The sequence below is a fragment of the Asparagus officinalis genome, chromosome 1 (genome assembly GCF_001876935.1).
Source record: "Asparagus officinalis chromosome 1, Aspof.V1, whole genome shotgun sequence".
In the NCBI taxonomy this organism is placed as follows: domain Eukaryota; kingdom Viridiplantae; phylum Streptophyta; class Magnoliopsida; order Asparagales; family Asparagaceae; genus Asparagus; species Asparagus officinalis.
In genome coordinates, this window is record NC_033794.1 from 104,726,823 (window position 1) to 104,747,686 (window position 20,864).

Consider the following 20,864-nt stretch of genomic DNA (forward strand, 5'->3'; position numbering starts at 1 on the left):
GTCTTTGGAGATAACATGTACAATTTCCAAATCGAAGTCAAAACATAGTAACTTAGAATGCGAATATGCAAGAAAAAAGGGCACATTAAGATCGATTGTTGCAAGTTGAGACAACAAAGGAGGACTCCATTGAAGTTGGTATTACTGAAGATGTGATTTTATTGGTAACTGATAATAAAAATAGGAGCATGGATGATTGGATTGTGTATTCAGGTTGTTCCTATCATGTCTCTTAATCACTTCTAGTTTACCACTTACTAAGTTGTTGATGGTAAAATTATTTTCATGGGGAATAACGCCTCATGCAAGATTATTGAGAAAGAGAGAGTTCGAATTCAGATGTATGATGGTGTCATCAGAACATTAACTAATGTTAAGCATGTTTCAGATTTAAGGAATGATCTCATCTCTTTGGGCATTCATGATAGTCTTTGCTACAAGTTTTTCGGTGAAGGTGAAGTTCTTAGTGTTACGGAAAGCTCTCTTGTAATTTTGAAAGGAAAAAATGTTGACAGTCTGTATATTTTGTAAGGTTCTACTATTACCGATTCAGTCGCAGTTGCGTCATCGATATCAGATATAGATACTACTAAGTTATGACATTTAAGTTGACGTGGGTTGACTGAGTTGCGTAAGAAGGACCTTTTATGCAGGCAATGTACAAGAAAATGAGGGTTCTGTGAGCATTGCATCTTCGGGAAGCGGAAAAGAGTAAGCTTCAGTATGCAATGCATTAGACTAAATATACTCTAGATTATATTCATTCAAATCTTCTGAGACCTTATCAAGTTGCGTCAAGGGGTGGTGGTTCAAGATATTTATTGATCTTCATTAATGATTATTTGATGAAGGTTTGAGTCTACTTTTTGAGACATATAGATGAGGTGTTTGTGACTTTCAAGTAGTGAAAGTCTTTGATTGAGATGCAGACTAGAAGGCTAATTAAGAGGTTTAGAACTAATAATGACATTGAGTTTTGTTAAAGTGAATTCGATGAGTTCTGCTAAAATGAGGGAATCGTTAGATATTAGATAGTCAACTGTACAATGCAACAAAATTGAGTGGCAAAACATATGAATAGAATGCTATTGGAGAAGGCTCATTGTATATTGTTCAATGTAGGCTTAGGTAAGGAATACTAGGAGCAGTGAATACGGACTATTACTCGGTGAATTGATAGTTATCTACTAATATCCGTTGTAAAATTCCAGAGCCCCTTTCGCTTTGCCTAGAGCCCACCATTCGCTCTTTACCAATATTCGTTCCAGCTTCTAGTTCTTCATTAGATGTCATTACCCATTATGATGGTCCTCACATAGTCACATTGATATGCTTCTTGATTGTTCCATCTTCTCCTAATGTGTTCTCGCCTCCTCATAGTAAATAAGATGATCAGACAGAAACATCAGAAATATGTTGCTGATAAACTACTTTAGGAAGATCTCTATTAAGAAAGGCATCCTTAATGTCTACATGGCTCAATGGTCATTATTGAGGTGCAACAACATAAACGAGCGTGGATGTAAGTCATCTTTATACTGGAGCGAATGTTTCTTCATAACTACGAACATGCTCCTATGATTATCTGACAAGCTACTAGACAAGCCTTGTTGTACTCAAAGATCCATCGCATCAGACTTTGATCTTATAAATCCATTTGCAACTCACTGGCTTGTCATAGTAGGGAGTTATCAATTTCTAAGAGAACTGTGACGAGGAGCCGAGAATGCATTCGAAGAAGATGCACCAATCAAGGAGGGCATATCTACGCTCCTTGGATACTTCTTGCAGACTCCTTGAATATATGCATATATTTATTCACACATGTTCTCTATTGTATAAACCATGTTTTAATTTAAAACACGATGCATACTCTTGGAAGTACATCCTACACTTAACATTCACTTCTTGAAACTTATGGTAATGATTGAGTTCATTTCAACCTTTACCTATTTATTGTTGGGGATTCGAAAATAATCAAATCGAACCCTTACCTTTCCGGACCTTATGTTTGAGAGTAGAAAAGTAGAAAATCACAGCAAATAAAAGATAAAAACTTACAGGAAAGTAAACAAGAAAGAACACACCAGATTTAACGAGGTTCGACAATCGTGCCTACGTCCTCGGGAGCCACACTATACAATTCTTTAATTAATATTGAAGAAGATTACAATGCCCACAAATAGGATCTAATCTCTCTGAGATCTCTCTGAAGAATTCTCTCAAAATCCTCTTTTTCTAATGTCTAATCTCTTCTAAGGCGTTCCATATATATAGAAAACCTAAAACCAAAACAGAGTAGGAATTCTAAAAACAAAAAACAAAACAGATTAGAAATCCTAATAACATGTTACCAAAACAGATTAAGAATTCTGTTACCAAAACAGATTAAGAATCATGTTACCAAAAAAGATTAAAAACCCTTATATCCAACAATTTGTTTGATTCCAGCATTGAGTCTACATCCCTTAGACTAACAATCTCCTACTTGGAGATCAAAGCATAATCAACGAGCTCATCCGAACTCTTCCTTCTTCGTAAGCATCATCCTACACGGAAAAAATTCATTCTTTAATCATCATCAACCCGGCGATCCCAGCGATCTTCCTGGTGTAGCTCCGCCTTCATCTCCTACACGTGAAGACCAACTAAACTTGCGCATAACTCTGGTTTGTCAATGGTCACTATTTTCATTAACATATTTGTAGGATTTTGACTCCCTAAAATCTTCTCTAGATGTAACTTCTCATCCTTAATCAGCGAGCATATAAAATAGTATTGTACGTCGATGTGCTTCATTCTGGCATGATATACTGGATTCTTGGCAAGATGTATAGCGCTCTGGCTGTCACAATAAAAAACTCATCTCCCTTGCTTCAGATCCAATTCTTCCAAGCATCCGTTCAACCAAATCATCTCTTGCTTCAGTCACCGCGACATACTCAGTTTCAGTTGTAGACAAAGTAACAATCTTCTACAGACATAAAACCCAACCCACTGCTATTGACGCCAAGGTATAAACATACCCCGTGGTGCTCTGCTCGTATCATGATCACCGACGAAGTCCGTATCCATGTATCCCTGCAGTACCAACTCCTTTCTCCTAAAATATAGTGGCTTATCCGTAGTCTCTTTCAAGTAGTGTAATATCCACTTCACGGTCTCCTAATATTACTTCCCTGGATTGCTTGTAAACTTGCTCATAACTCCCACTGCATGGGTAATGTCCAGCCTCGTACAAATCATTACGTACATGAGACTCCCAATGGCCGAAGAATATGACACCCTGCTCATATGCTCTCTATTTACAATTGTCTTAGGCGATTGCTCTTCAGATAGCTTGAATTGACTTCCAAGGGGCGTGCTAACAACCTTAGCATTATGCATGTTGAACCTCTGAAGTACCTTCTCGATGTATTCAGCTTGACTCAACCTCAACATCCATTCAGTTTTATCTCTACTGATTCACATCCCTAGAATCTACTTCGTTGTACCCAAATCCTTCATAGCAAACTCCTTTGCTAACTGCTTCTTCAAGTTATGTATCTCCTCTGAACTCGGTCCTGCAACTAACATATCATCAATATACAATAACAATGATAAAACTAGACTTGAACCTCTTGAAGTAGCAACAATAATCTGAATTACATCTTCTGTAGCCATTGTTCTGTATGAAGTTGTCGAACTTCTTGTACCACTATCTCGGGGCCTGTTTCAATCCGTATAAGATCTTCTTGAGCTTATACACCATCTCTTCATTTCCTTCTTCAATGAAGCCAACAAGTTGCTTCATGTAGATTTCTTCATCCAAGTTACCATGAAGAAAGGCAGTCTTCACATCTAACTGCTCAAGATAGAGATCTTCTGTAGCTACTAAGGTCAACACCACTCTGATGGTGGTGAGCTTCACAACAGGGAAAAATATCTCCGTATAGTCCACTCCTTCTCATTGTTAGAACCCCTTCATGACTAATCTGTCCTTGTATCTCTTGCTTCCATTACTCATCTGCTTGACCCAATAGTTTCATTTGTTATGCAAGGCTTTCTTCTGTGCAGGTAACTGGACTAACTCACATGTCTCATTAGTGTGTAGAGAATCCATCTCCTCTTACATCGTATGCTCCCACTGCTGAGATTTACTTACTTGCATAGCCTCCTCATAGCACTCCGGTTCTTCACTATCTGTCAAAAGCAAATAATCAAGTGATGAGAGATATCTAGGATTCAGTTTGGGTACCCTAGATGACCTCCTAACCTCCACGCCCTGGGTAGTCGTCTCTGCACCTGGAGCCTCCTCCGTTCTTCGGTCAAAATTGACTTTTTCGCCCCCATTTGGAAGTTTCTTCAAATCTATGTACTCGGATCCACCTGTATCCGTAGTACTATTCCCACTGCTTTGGCTATCATTGGCACTGTCACTGTTCTTGTATATCACCTCCTCATTGAATATCGGATCCATGCTTCTGATGATCTTCCTATTCTTCTCATCTCAAAGAGGATAGTCGAACTCATCAATATTGTATCCAATAAATATGCACTTCTGTGACTTAGCCTCTAGCTTATCCCTGACATGGTCATTGATAAGAACATAAGCCACACAACCAAATACTTACAAATGTGAGAGATTGATCTTCTTGCCACTCCAAACCTCTAGAATCCCGAAATCCAATGGAACTAATGGCCCATGATTAATCAAGTAAGCTGTCGTATGTACCACATCCATCCAAAATATCTTAGACAGACCTGCATGTAATCGCATACTCCTGGCACACTCCATCAATGTCCTGCTCATTCTCTCTGCAACGCCGTTTTGTTGCAGCGTCTCTGGAGTAGTCCTCTCCAAACGAATCACATTTAGAACACAGAACCTCTTGAACTCCTCCAGGTTCTATTCTCCACCTTTGTCTGATCTCGGACACTTCATCTTCAGATCTGTCTCTTTCTCCATCATAGCCTTTCACTTCATGAAGATCCCGAACACCTCTGACTTGTGCTTCATGAAGTATATCCACACCTTCCTCGAGTGATCATCGATGAAGGTGACATAGTATGCCGAACCGTCAAGAGAAGACATGCTAGCTGGACCCTATACGTCAGTATTAACTAACTCTAGTTTCTGAGCTTTAGGTGGTCTTCCACCCTTCTGGAAACTAACTCTCTTCTGCTTTCCAAAGTTGCAGTCCTCGCAAACACCAACTTTCATAGAATCGATACCTGTTAGCTTCCCTTGTGAATGTAGAATTTTCATCCCATTCTCGCTCATGTGTCCTAATCTATTGTGCCACAGATTTGTACTCTATTTGCCAGCTATAATTGAGAGGATGTAACTCGCATGTGAGGTGAGGTAGAGAGTTCCTGCTTTGTTGCCTCGGGCAACAACCATAGTACCATTTGAGATCCTCCATGAATCACCGGTGAATGTCAAAACATAGTCTTCTGGTCCAAGCTAGCCAACCAAAATAAGATTTCTCTTCAGTTTCGGTACGTGCCTCACATTTTTCAGATTCTACTTGGAGCCCTTCAACTGTATTTGCACATCTCCTCTTCCAACAACACTACAGGGTTCATTATCCCTTAAGTATACTTTCCTAAAGTCCCATACTATATAAATATGAAGAATCTTCCTATTAGCAGTGGTGTGGAATGAGGCTCCTGAGTCGATGACCCAGAAATCAGAATCACTGTCCATAGCTAGGATCAAGGCATCCTGCACGATATGAGCCTCCTGCTCATTCGCATCCTTCTTTTGTGCTTTACAAGCTGAAGACATATGGCCCTCCTGGCCGCAGTTCTAACACTTTCCTTTGATAGGCCTAACTTACGAGTTTGACCTCTTTTTGTTTGACTTCGATCGAGTCCTGTTCTGATTCCCATTCTTCTGGCTCCTGCCTCTTTGCTTAAAATTTAGGGTTAAACCTGAACCTTCTGATTCAGACGATTTCATTCTAACCTCCTCGGATAGAATCATGCTAACAACCTCGCTCAGCTTCAACTTATCCTTCCCCGTTGAATTGCTGATTGCCGTCACACAACATATCCAACTATCCGACAACTGCGATAGAATCAATATGGCCTGCACTTCGTCATCGAACGTGATATCTACAAAGATGAGTTGATCAACAATCGTGCTAAACTCGCTGAGGTGCATTGTGAATGAGCGTTCTTCTACCATCTTGAGATTAAAGAGTATCTTGACGAGATGCACCTTATTTGCGGTAGACGGTTGCTCGTACATCCTTCGTGAGTGCTTCCATAAGCCCCACCGTCGTCTTCTCCTTCAATATATTGTGTGCGACTGTCTTGGCGAGCGATAACCGGATTTTTCCTAGAGTCTTCCTATTCAGTATCTCCCAATCCTCGTCTGACTCTTCTTTCTTCTTTCCCTTAGCTTTGCCCATCAACGAGCGATACAAGTCCTTCTGGTACAGATAGTCTTCTATTTGCGATTTTCAGTAGGCAAAGTCTGAACCGTCAAACTTCTCGATCTTAGATTTACTTTCCTCTACCATGGCTCTCTCACAATCCTTCTGAACGAAGCTCTGATACCAATTGTTGGGGATTCAAAACAATCAAATCGAACCCCTGTCCTTCCGGACCTTATGTTTGGGAGTAGGAAAGTAGGAAAAATTATAGTAAATAAAAGATAAAAACTTGCATGAAAGTAAATAAGAAAGAACACACCAGATTTAACGAGGTTCGGCAATCGTGCCTATGTCCTCAGGAGCCACACCACACAATTTTTTGATTAATATTGAAGAAGATTACAATGCCCACAAATAGGATCTAATCTCTTTGAAGAATTCTCTCAAAACCCTCTTTTTCTAATGTCTAATCTCTTCTAAGGCGTTCCGTATATATAGAAAACCTAAAACCAAAACAGACTAGGAATTCTAAAACCAAAAAACAAAACAGATTAGGAATCCTAATAATCTGTTGACAAAACAGATTAAGAATTTTGTTACCAAAACAGATTAGAAAACCTGCTATCCAACAATTTGTTTGATTCCAGCTTTGAGTCTATATCCCTTAGACTAACATTTATTATAATTTTAAATGATTGTTGGGGCATCTACTTAAAGAATGAGTTGTTTCTTCATATCCTAGATTTTATAATTTTATTGTGTCTCGTACCTCCACCTGCACCCATAGCCGCATCCAAATCCGTCCCTATTTAATGCAACATAGTCCGGGTCATATGATCACTTCTACCTCCATTGGCCTTATACTCTTAATATTTGGTACCATATTCTCATCAAATATTGCTTCAGTCTATAGTTCCGTTTTCGATTCAAGTACACTGGAACGCTTGACGTCAAAATATCCCGTTAAGTCTTCTCAATCAATGATATTGTGTTGTTTTAGCTTGCTGCTATTTGAAATGAAAAGAATGAGAGCATTTCAGATAAACTCAGGGATCCAACGCTCTTGGTTGCTTGATTATATGATCAACTTTCTTTTGGGATGAAAACATTAGGCTACATTCGGAGCATTATGACACATAGAATCACAAAAGTAGAGTAAAGTATTTCATTTTCTAATCTCTTCTCAACTACTTTTTGTCTCCTCTCTCTCATCTTTTTAATGTATATTCTATGTATATTTTCTCTAATTAATAAATTTCTTACACATCTAGGATACGTTTCTACAAAAAGAGTGATCAGTAATATTACTGTGAAAGTATTTGAAGAGATTGGGAAAAATATTAGGGTTAGTTTCTCTCATTGAGAAACCCCTCTTTTATATTAATGCATTAGTTTCTCTCATTGAGAAACCCCTCTTTTATATTAATGCATTCTTACAACTAGGTCCTTACAACATTGATTAATTCACTTAGTATCTAAATAACTCAATATATTAATGCATTCTTACAACTAGGTCCTTACAACATTGATTAATTCACTTAGTATCTAAATAACTCAATACTCCCCCTCAAGATGGGCGATAGATATCAATCATCCCCATCTTGTTACAAAGGATATCATACTCTCTAGAACCTAATCATTTTGTTAAACAATCAGCTAACTGCTCTTCTGATTTCACATAGCTCAAAGTCAGAACTCCTCTATTCAGTTGCTCCTTGATAAAGAACCGATCAATCTCCACATGTTTGGTGCGATCATGCTGAACCGGATTGTTTGCAATATTAATCGCCGATTTGTTGTCACACCAAAGTTGTAAGGAATCTCTTCTAAACAAGCGCAGCTCAGATAATATATTTTTTTACCCACATCAACTCGCACAGACTAACTGCCATAGCTCTGTACTCGGCCTCAGCTGTAGACCTAGCCACCATATCTTGCTTCTTGCTACGCCAAGATACGAGATTGCCTCCAACAAATACACAGTACCCTGTAGTGGATCTACGATCATCCATACAACCCGCCCAATCAGCATCACAATAGCCTTCAAGTCTCAGATGTCCAAAACTCCTGAACCATAACCCCTTTCCTGGGCTTCCTTTAATATATCTAAGAATTCTGCGAACTGCCTCCATATGCTGCTCTCTGGGATCATGCATATATTTACTCACCACACTCACTGCATGAGTAATATCAGGTCTCGTATGGCATAGATATATAAGTCGTCCAACCAATCTTTGATATTGCTCTTTACTCACAGGTCCCCACCCTCGGCACTCATCTTATGATTCTGCTCAATAGGAGTAGATGCAACTCTCCACCCCAACATCCCTGTCTCTGAGAGAAGATCCAGAGCATACTTCCGCTGAGAAAGCACTATACCCTTTCGCGACCTTGCAATTTCAATTCTGAGAAAGTACTTCAACTGTCCCAGATCTTTAACTTCAAATTCCTCTCCCAATTTCTTCTTCAACAGTAGGATTTCCTCAGCGTCATCTCCAGTGATTACAATATCATCAACATAGACCGCCAGGATAGTGATACGAGTTTTGGAGTGCCTGTAAAACACAGTATGATCACCATTGCACTGCCTGTACCCCATACCACAAACTGCCAACCTGAATCTATCAAACCATGCCCTCGGAGACTGTTTTAACCCATACAAAGACTTCTTCAACTTGCACACCTTCCCAGCTACTTGAGAAGTAGTGAAGCCTGGTGGAATCTCCATATATACCTCCTCTTGAAGATCTCCATGCAAAAAGGCATTCTTGACATCTAGCTGATGTAGTGGCCAATTAAAGTTGGCAGCACATGACACCAACACTCTAACAGTACTCATCTTTGCTACTGGAGCAAATGTCTCGTCATAGTCAATGCCGTATGTTTGGCTGTAGCCTTTAGCAACCAATCTGGCCTTGTATCTGTCGATCTTGCCCTCTGGAGTTTGCTTAACCGTATACACCCACTTACATCCAACAGCACGCTTCCCAGCTGGCAAAGATACCAACTCCCATGTGTCATTCTTCTTCAATGCATGGAGTTCCTCGTGCATGGCATTCAACCACCTAGGATCTTGCTTAGCTACCTGCCAGTTGTTAGGTACAGGCACTGAATGCAACGATGCAATGAATGACTTAATGCAGGTGGAATGGATGCATATGAAATATAATTCGCAATATCAGTATCCCAATTTCCAAACTTAGCTGGAGGTTTTCCAGCATTGACTCTAGAGGTTCTGCGGGGCAAGACAGGAGTATCAGAGGTATCAGGGAAGGAATCGTTACCTATCGACTCAGGTGGAGGAGAAGAGCAAGGCACTGGAGAGGAGGGACTTGGGTCATCAACATTTGTGGGTACTGACACAGGCACGGGAGGCGGCTCATACTGCTGTTTCTGTCTCCTTGTGTATACTCTCAGCTCCCCCTGACTTTGACTACCAACTCCTAAGTCACCACCACTACTCGGCGATGTACCATCACTACTCGGTGACTCAAGAGGACATGGAATCATCCCGACCACAATATCATTCTCATTCTCATTCTCCCCCTCTCTACTAGCATCAGTAGAGCCATCTCCAAACAAGGAACTCAACTCCGTCTTCTCCCCATAAAAAGGTTCAAACTCCCGAAAAGTCACATCCATACTGACAAACAGCCTTCTTTCAGTGGGACACCAACACTTGTATCCTTTTTGACTTGATGAGTAGCCAACAAAGATACATTTAACTGCTTGCGGATCCAGTTTACTCACCATCAACCTGTGATCTCTCACATAACATGTGCATCCAAACACTCTTGGTGGAACAACAAAAACATTTGAGCCCAAAAGCATCTCACATGGTGTCTTCATCCCTAATACTCTTGACGACATCCTGTTGATCAAATAAGCTGCTGTTATAACAGCCTCACTCTATAAAAACTTAGGCACATTCATTGTCAATATCAATGAGCGTGCCACTTCCAGTAGATGCCTGTTCTTACGCTCAGCCACCCCATTCTGAGCAGGGGTGTCTGGGCAGGTGGTTTGATGAACAATTCCCTGATTAGAGATGAAAGCTGCAAACTCCTTATTGATATACTCAGTCCCATTATCTGTTCGAAGAATCTTCACCTGCACTCCAAACTGTGTCTTCACATAAGCCGAAAAATCTTAAAAACATTTGTAAACCTCTGATTTCTGCTTCATCATGTATATCCAGGTCATACGTGAATAACAATCAATGAAAGTAACAAACCATCTAAAACCACTGATAGAGGTAGTAGGACATGGTCCCCAAACATCAGAATGGACAAGTGCAAATGGTTCACAACTTCGAAGACCAATCATTCTATAAGTAGAACGAGTATGTTTTCCAAGTTCACATGCATTACAAAATAACTCTTTTCTATCCACTTTCTTCATTAACTCAGGTTCTAATCTATTTAATCTCTCAAAAGATAAATGCCCTAACCGGCAATGTTGAAGCAGCGCTTCTGCCTCTGGCCCTCCCCTAACAGCAGTAGCAATCATTGCTGTCTCCCTGTCCAAATACCAAAGACCATCACGTCTGATACCAGTCCTAATCCTCCTCCCCGTTTCCTTCTCTTGAAAGACACACAAATCTCGATCAAATAACACGGTGCAATTTAATTGATCAATGAGAGAGCTAACTGAGAGTAAGTTAACTGGAAACGAAGAAACATGCAATACAGATGACAAGGTAACAGATGAAGTGCAATGGACCGAGCCAGTACCCCTGATGGGTTGGGATGTCCCATCAGCAGTCTGAACTGTCTCAGGATGCATATGCTTACTCGGATAATATAATGCAAACTCACTAGATGTTCCTGTGACATGCCTAGACGCACCTGAGTCTATGATCCAATCAACATGAGTTTTAGTGGATGCAAGTGCCTGAACCTGTGTACCTTTGTTCGCATGAGCATAACCAATAAAGTTACCAAAACATGTAGTGGTAGCCAGATCCTGGGTGACTTGTCCCTTGCCCTTCGAACTCTCAGCTCTTCGCAGTTTAAGCACTGCCTAGTCTCCCCTCTGAATCCAGTGTTATCCGGGTTGGATACCACCAGTGCAGACTTCTCCCCTGTAAGTCCACCTATCCCAGACTGTAGCCTGATACGACTCTCCTCCTGTATCATAGCCGAGACTGCCTTTTCCAATGGTGGGATCTTCGTCTGGGTTAGTAGCAATGTCGTCCTCTGCTCATACGCTGGAGCCAAACCTCGAAGAAACAACATGGTCCTCTTCTGCAAAGAGGCCTCACGCTCCTTGCACTCCGGGTCCTTGCAGCTCGCTAGGGGCGAGAAGTGATCGTGATCGAACCACAAGCGCTCCAGCTCTGTAGCGTACTCCTGTACAGTCCTCTCTCCTTGGACTATAGCGCTGATCTCCTTCTCGATCTGAAATACCCTCAGGTTATTCAACTTCTTGATGATCTCCTCCATCGGATTTTTTTCAGTCTTCGTCATCGATCCAACTTGTATTCTTGCGGTGCGCAATGAAAAAATTTCGGCAGCACTTCGACAGCACAACAAGAGAGATAGATCAATAAGAATTCTCGTTTCACCAAGGAAACAAGAACCAAAAGCAAGATATCTCAACAAAGTGAGATATCAGCTCTTCTCTCATCAGTTCTAGGACTGACTTGTCGAGGAAACCTAAATAATCTATTACAAATTAAGAACCAAATAGATCTTTTAATCAGACTACTTAATCACAAACCCCCTCTTTTAATCCCTGGTCCCCTTTCTCTCCCCCTCTCTTTCAGCAACAGTAACCAAGAAAGCAATTTAAAAGGGAAAAAAAACCCATCGAAAGCCCAAAAAAATCTCTGTGATCGGAGAAACAACTGTCTCCTCCAAACCCACGCCAAACAACAGAACCTCCTCCCTCTTCGTACTGGCCAAGTCTCCAAGTCTCTCTCGTGCTGGTACTGTGACTGGAAAATCCGCGCCAGATCCTCCGTCCACCAATCCTCGATCAGATCCGAGGCTACAGAACCCTAGGCGAGGGCGACTCCGTCAGCAGCAGCGAGAACTCGACGGCTGCACCAAGGCATCGTTGACGGCGGCCGGTCCCCACCTAGGACAGCGTCGTCACTCGTGACGTTGACGGCGCGCAGTCAGGTCGTCGAGTTCAGCGAGGTGAGTTCAACGATTCCCTTCTCTCTCTACTTCAGCGATGATGCTGGGTTTGAGGAAAGCCTTAGCTCGGAAATTAGGAAGAAAGAGCTCGATCAGAAACTGGGAAATGGCAGCGTCGTCAGAGCTCGAAGGAGGAGGTAGATGAGCCGCCACATGGCTCTGATACCATGAAGAGATTGGGAAAAATATTAGGGTTAGTTTCTCTCATTGAGAAACCCCTCTTTTATATTAATGCATTCTTACAACTAGGTCCTTACAACATTGACTAATTCACTTAGTATCTAAATAACTCAACGGTATTACTACAAAAAGATTAATTAGTTAATAAACTTCTATTGGGCTTGTTGATATTGGCACGTGGGAAAGGAAAATAGGCCCGAATAGGGGCGTTGTTATAGCATTCTAACAGAAGAGTGTTCCGACATCAAGAGCTCAAACTATATCATGTTGCAAATGTACGTATTAGCTGTTCCAACTACTCTAAGTAAAATCCCCCAGAGATCTAACTTTTAAGTTTGTAGGCATGTTGAATTCATTAATGAATTATGATTTTAGTTGTTTATTTGTTTATTTTATATAGATAACTCTCGTATCATTTATCAAACAAAAAAAAAATCTTTTTTTTGAGTTTTTCCTCTCATATTTGAAATGTATCCATCTTTTTTTCCTCAAATTTAATTCATATTTATATTCAGTTTGGTCATGTATGAATTTTCTTAGCCGGGACTTATTTGTAATCATACTTGCATCGATTGTTAGTAAACGGATACATATATAATGAATGTCATAGACTGTATAATACATAGTAACATGTATGATCTGCGGCACCTAAACATACCTTGTAATATGCATTGCCGTACAGACAAGCATAACAAAAACTGAAATCTTTTAGCCATTCTCTTATACCAGCAGTAAAATTTCTAATATTAAAAACGTCATTCAAATTAAAATGCGTACCTCAAACTTTCATTTATAACGAAGAGTTGCATTAGATAGCCCATAACCTAATATACCATTATAAATATACCATTACATGGTTCAATTAACCTAATCTCTATGAATATAATGACCACTATAAATATACCATTACATGGGTCAATTAAAAGAACTAATAAGATTACAATTAGTGAAGAAAAGAGAAGTAAATTTAGTGCTAGAGAATTTTCTTGGAAACAGTCAAGAAAGATAATGATTAACTTTAGTGGAGAAGATAATAATGTAGGACGACTTTATTTCCTCGTTAATATAGCTAGGCATGTTCAAACGGACCAGCCCAAATTTCCAATTCTGAAACGGGCAAAAAGCCCCACCTAGACCCAGGCCCAAAGGGCCCGAGTCGGGTCAGAGTCTGGGTCCGGTCAATGCTAATTGGGCAACAGGCCAGCCCGATTTTTCTTTTTTTCTTTAACTTGGTCAAATGCTAGTCGGGCAACAGGACAGCTCATTTTTTTTTTTTTTTTGTAAAAAAATGAAAGACAGAGATCAGATTTTTTGTTAAAAAATGTAACTTCAGAAGTAATTAAAAAGATGCCAAGAAATTCAAACGTATTATTAATCACTTATATAATTATATAATTTGTAAATTTTATAGAAATAAAAATAATTAAAAATAAATTCTTTATTATTAATCACTAAGAATTACAATATTTTATTGAAATTATGGCAACACAATAGATGAGTACATCCTAAGTAGGTTGGCACATATCCATTTATATCACTATCATTAGCAACTCTTTCCATTCAAAAAGACAAAAACTAATAATACAAATAACTAGGTTGGTCGTTTTTTCACCCTTTTAAGGGTATTTTGGTTATTTGATCAAAATATAGTCATTATAGCTATTTTGGTCTGTCTGAATCAGGTCGGGTCCAGGCTGCCTCGTGCCATACTTTGCTTTTTCTAGCTGTGGATCAGGCTGAACCGGGCTTTTGAGCTTGGTCCTATGGACCTTACTTAGGGAGCCGATCGAACATGAACCTCAGTTTCTCTACACGAACCCTTAGAACCCGGCCCGGGCTGAGTAGGGCCCAAGTCCTACTTCATCGACACGACCTATATCCGGGCCCAAAACCTAGCTAGGCCCACCCGTCTAGGCATGGTCCGGGCCAAAGCCCGAATGGAACAAGTCTAAATATAGCTCTTAGCAAATTGAATGAACAAATAGGATTCATGTGGCCCACTCTAAAAAATTTGAGCTAATATGGCACTTTATACCTTATAGTTTCACTCCCTTACTATTTATATACCCTCAGTTATATTTTGTAGCACTTATATCCCTTGAATTGGTCAAAAATTGCACGTTAATACCCTATGTTCTGCAAGTATGAATTTTTTTATCCGAAAGTTCCCATATTTTGTTTATATACTAATTTTATAACTTTCAGTACATTAAGTTTGTTGAATTATTATTAAATCATCCTAAATTCTATTTTTGAAATAGAATTATGATACATTTATATTAGAATTTTGGTAGGCATTAGAGTAATTTAACAAATATTAATGGTTAAAAAGCTCTAAAATTAACATATGGATATTATATGGAAAGTTTCGGATGAAAATTTTCACGTTTACAGAACATAGGGTAAAAATATGCCAATTTTGACCAACTAAGAGTACAAATGCGACGAAATAAGATGAGGGTATATTAGTGCTAAAAGAGTAAAACTATAAGGTATTTAAGTGCTATTTAGCCAAAAATTTGGGATAATTGTTTTGTTATTGTTGTTGTTCTAAGGTCTTGGTGTCTTAATGAATCTAAGAAGGAACAATATAGGCTGGAGGTTTGTTTATAATCCTTAACTAGGACTAGTCCATAGATTTGGCTAGCCTTTACATAAAGCCACCTCAAAGATTTTTACACTCTTTGTAAGATGTAACTTAAATTATATAAAACTCCACATATATCAAAACCCTGCAAATTAAATTTATATTTAATCAATTGAACTCAACGTTAATAATACAGTGTAATTAAAACCTAACCAAAGATTGACAAAAGAAAGAAGAAATACAAGGAGAAAACAACCACAGAAACATAGGGATTTAACAAAGTTAGCAATTGGCGTGATCACCTACGCCCGAAGTACAACAAGGTCATGATTCCACCAATAATAAACGAAGGTTACAGTCAACGCTTGCAGGGTTCCTCCACCATGAACCAACACGCTTAAGACTGAAGTTACGGAGTCGAGCCGACTTCCAACTGATGGTCCTACTAACTGTTTGCAAAAGTTTCATGGTTATATATATAGCTACTTTTGGGGCTCCATCGAATCTCAAACCTTTACTTTTGTATGAATTAGCAGAAGAAACAACTCGAAAAGTTTGCGTGAATTAGGCATGGCATTTCAGCTCATTGGTATTTTTACAGGCCTTTTAGATGGTGACATTTAGTTTAAGACTTTATGCGTGTGAGTGACCTCATGTCGGTCTTGATCTTAACTATTCATCTCCATGCAAGTGTTTAATACAAGCTAATGTTTCATGTCTTTTCTATGGTGTATATATAGTTCAGCATAGAAAACTAGGAAATGAAGTACTCAAAAGACTGTCCATGATGGGTTTGAGAAATTACTACAATGTGTTGAAAATTAAGAGCATATATATATGTTTGAGAAATATATGATACAGGCCCTTACAGTCTCTTTTCCTCAACTTCTGACACTTTCTAATCTTTTCCACATTCTAGCTAAATACCAATGTTTTATTAGTCGCCCTCTATTTATTTTCTCGACAAACTTTTCATATGTGGAGGGGTTGAGATCACCGTGATCCATATATTTCTCAATCAGTGAAGGTTAATGAGACATAATCCTCTCTAGAATCGCCCTCAATAAGTCTGTGGCTCTAACAGTATCTATTTTCTACTCCAGGTTGGTGACAGATATTCCAGCAACTACAGGAGCAACATTTGGTGAGAACAATTATCTTCCTTACCAACATGGGTCCAATCTACCTTTTAATAAGGGTTAATCGCTGAGAGACCCTCTGTACTATCGCCCAATTGCTGATGTCGTAGTTCTATTGTTGCGAATCGACCCGAGCAAAATTTTTTTTGCTCTTTTACGTACCCTCAGAAGGTCTATTTATCAAAACTAAATTTCTCTTCCCTGCGCGGTAAAGAGCCAAAAAGTCCACTTAGAACTATATTGAGTTAACCCTTTTAAGAATGACCACGTAATAAACTATACTGAAGCAGTTGCTTCCCGTATGATTTCAGGGTCAGCGAGCATTGTTTGCTACGAGTAGTCCTCGTCGCCGATCACTTGGCGAAATACATCGCGTTTGTGCTTGTTCTTTTCAGCAGCTGATGGTCTGCCAGACAGTCTACCGCTCCGGGCTGCGCGCCAACACTTTCAAACACCGCGGACTTTTGCCGCGAGCTCTACAATCTCGGGCCCCAGTTGCTGTCTGCTCTAATTTCACATTGCCAGAGGGAGTCGAGGATCTTATTAGGGAATCAAGAAGGATGTAGCTAAGCTAGTTTTGTTTAATGAATTTATAACTACATTCTTGAAGCGAATTGGAGTTCTCGATGAGAGATGTAGTAGGACTGGGTATAACTCGATGCTTAATGCGCCTAATGTTTTGACAAAAATAAAACGAAGCTATCAAGATATAGCTTGTGCATGGCATGGATTCTTGATGCTTTCTTTTGCCGTAGGACAGTAACATTGTCATCGCTTTCTTTGTTACAGTGCCGAAAAGAGATCAGTGATTCGAGCGATGATACATTAACTTCCTATGAAATACGCCCACAAACTCTGCTTGCGTATGTGAGTGATATATTGGTGACGAAAAGCCCCTCGGTGGCTGACGAGCTTATCCGATGATGTGGTGCCTTCCGCGCAAGAACTGATCTCGAACCCTATTATCACATGCAGTAAAGATAAGGATAGCTCGCAATTGACAAATTCAGACTGTGGAGTCATTTGTCATCGGAATAAACAATTATTTGCCGTGCAGTACACATGGTATAATACACATGGTATCGTCCAATTGTGCCTGTCCTAGATCATGCAGACTTCCGTGAGTACGACTTACATTCATCAAAGTATTCACCCTAGTCGCAAGACTATTGTCCATGGCACCAGCTTTCCTAACCCTCAAGGCTAGTAAAGAAGAGTTGAATTAGTAAGAACTGCATCGTGCTCACTTTCGAACGTCGCATGTGTCATTCCCAGCCCACTGGTAGAAGTGTGATAGACAGGTCCTGTTGTTATGATGGTCTGAACAGTATCTAGTGCTTATCTAAATATATCATGGAATGTGAGCCGGGACCAGCAAAAGGTTTTAAAAAAAAAACCTAAATTGCCACTCCATAACAGTTCCTGATAGTGAACCTTTTCCGTAGAAAAGTAATCTAGTGGTCCCCGTCGTCACGGCATCTTAATGTGCCACCCAATAAGAGAATGCCTGGAACTACCTTGCTGTTATTTAAAACTCGCAGCATTCGTGCGGGATTTCAATAATTGGCATTCTATTTAGTGCACATATAAATGCCGATGGACATCTGCCCATCGGCGAATTGTCACATTTGCTCAATTACTATTCCGTAATTCCTAGAGGTAGGGCAGGCCTAGATTTGGCCTCCGACATTTAATTATTATATCAATTCCTCAGCGTATTATATTATCCTCTCAAATGCTGGCCCTACATAGGCTAATACTTGAGCAACTATTGCAATCCATTCACGATCCTATGTCTCTATGGGAGAGTGTATTATGTTATTCGCGAATTGGGAACTCTATGTTGCGTCATAGGGGATAAAAGTCAACCATAAACCTGCAGTAGTTCGTCTCATCACTACGATGATTCATCATGGCTATTAATGGAACTTAAACAAAGCATGTGCTTAATAAGGTTACTTCAGAATTTCTATAAAACACCATTGCCTCTTCTCTGTAATATTACTTTGTTTGGATTGAGAAAAGTCAAATCTTGGATGTTATGGCTCCTTATACTGTTTCAACAGTGGATCTGTCATGAATAGTCAACAGACCAACAACATTGTTTTCGTGTTGATAGCAAGGAGAGCGTTGCATGTATGGACGCAAGAATACTTAAACCTGTATTTAAGTTAGAGACATACTTCAATATGTAGTTTGTAATATAGCTTGCAGTCATATAATAAATAAATTTCTTATTAGCATGCAGCATATTGTTTAATTATTATATCGATGAAGTTACGGCTTGATCGTGATCTATGGAAGATCAAATATTTATACAATTTACTTAACTGATAGTATTAAGAAGGGGATAATATATAGAGGGTAGCTCTTGAGTTAATAACAGTAATTATATATTAAAGAGGTTTTAACGGCAAAGTAGAGTTTTCGCCTATGCATCCGAGACTAAAGGGAGAAAGCATGTGAAACAGCTAAGTGACTTAAGATCGGCTAAGGTTTTAGGCCTACTCGAGTATGAGGTATGTTGGAGGGTATATTATGTGTCATTAGTATTATTATATTAAATCGAAATTATGCCAACCTGACTGCAGTAGAATTAACCAACATTATTTTTATAGGGTTAGGAAATCTGAGAACTAATGATTAGATGCAGAGCAGAGACATAAACCCGATATTATCTATGAGATTCGGGACGAGAAAATTGTGAATAAAAAAGAATAATTGAATTTAAAGAGTTTTTATTTATCATTACCTTTTAGCAAAGGTGATCCTAATTGACCAGTCTAATATGTGTAAGTGTAACATCAGCTGTCCTGTAATAAGAGGGGTAAGTATTTTCCACCATTATAAGTCATTGGCTTGTTCACATTGGAGTCTCATTACGGTAGGTGTGTTAGCAACTCTTGAAAAATGAATTGAAATTGGAACTATGAATCCTGATTTTAAATAGAGTAGGAGAGTTTTAGTAGTTCATAATCAGGAATATATATAAATATTTCAAAATTTTTATATAAAAGAAAGAAATCGACAAATTTAATTTTAATAGGTTTTGATCTAAATGACAGATTAATAAAATAAACTAAAAATTGGCAGTACTTTCCTTGCTCAAATCTGTTTTAACCTTGTTCGGGGAAAGTGTCCTAGTTTAGAGAAAACGAAAATTCAGTCAGTGGAAATTACCTATAATATCATAATTGCAGGAGCAACAAAGATTCCAATCCATTTATCAATCGCTTCAAAAAAGAGAAAAAAAATCCATCAATGTCCTTGTCGGAGTGGAACAAACAGTAGGATAAAATCAGGTGTTAAGTGTCACACCAAAAAATGATATCTACAAATCATAGCGAGATTGGAAAAAAAAAAAAATCTTTGGATATAAACTCAGTGGGGAGTCCGTCATCTTAGGTTCAATCTAATGGTGAGAATCAATTTTGAATTTTAACTTTATCCTGATGTGACTATTCTTAATTTCTTTATTATTTATCTGATTATTTTGACTAATTTCGGTGAAGGTTATTTGAAGGTTTTGGATTTTTTCTTGTTAGTTAAGCTGGAATACGTATGTGTTTCTGATTATGATATTTAGATTAGTTATGCTGTGATCGGATGTTATTTTGACTGAGTGCAACATGCTTAATGATTACAATATTATATTGATTCTAACATGCGTCTACGGGTTAAACATCATTTTTTATGTGTTGAAATCTAGACTCACACAGCGGTGTAAAGTTTTTAAAAATCTGCTTAAAATTTGTGGCTGGTGGGATTTAAACCTGGGTTGCTCCGACACCATCTTAGGCTTAATCCCTCTAAACATTACACCAAAACTCCGAAGTTATGGTGAGGATCAATGATTATAGTTTTATATTAATTCTAACAAGATCAAATATGCAAATGTGCTAAAGTTTATCATATCACTTGAAGGAAAGTTGTAATTAGCAAATACAAGCCTTTTAGTTGCAGGAAACATTACACACCATAGACTAGCTTGCTAACGATTTAGCAAGTGCAACGGCAACGCTTGAAAACAGAATTCAACCAGATAATACTGTTTATCAATAAAAGACAGAGCTCTATTGTAGAGGACAATGGAGAAGGTATGATCAAGATGATGATAGATTCCAACATGAAAGGTACTATAACCCTGTCAAATGGCAGAAAAAGATAAAGAGCCAAATTTGTGGGGTTTAACATGTTTGAAACAATGATAGATCAAGCTTTGACAGAATGGAAGCGCAACATAAAATGACATCAAAAGCAGTTTCCCATCATGGCATAATAGATATTTATTGTGTTTAGAGTAAGGATGCTAAACCGTATCCGTATCCATGTCCTATGCATATCATTACTCAAATCTATAACCGAGAGGACATGGTCACGGATATGATTTTGTAGTGAAATATCCGGATCCGTATTCAAATATCCGAATATATGTTGGTCATACAACTACAAT

The 20,864-nt window shown here is 38.9% G+C and overlaps 1 protein-coding gene across 1 annotated transcript in view; it reads left to right on the top strand.

Annotated features, from left to right (window-relative positions):
• LOC109828843 (protein HEADING DATE 3A-like) overlaps window positions 1-16,633 on the top strand; it is a 22,084-nt gene extending 5,451 nt beyond the window's left edge. The window contains exon 4 of the mRNA XM_020395809.1: window positions 16,376-16,633. Within this exon, the coding sequence (XP_020251398.1) occupies window positions 16,376-16,420 (45 nt within the window). The 3' untranslated portion in view covers window positions 16,421-16,633. The remainder of the gene's footprint in view (window positions 1-16,375) is intronic.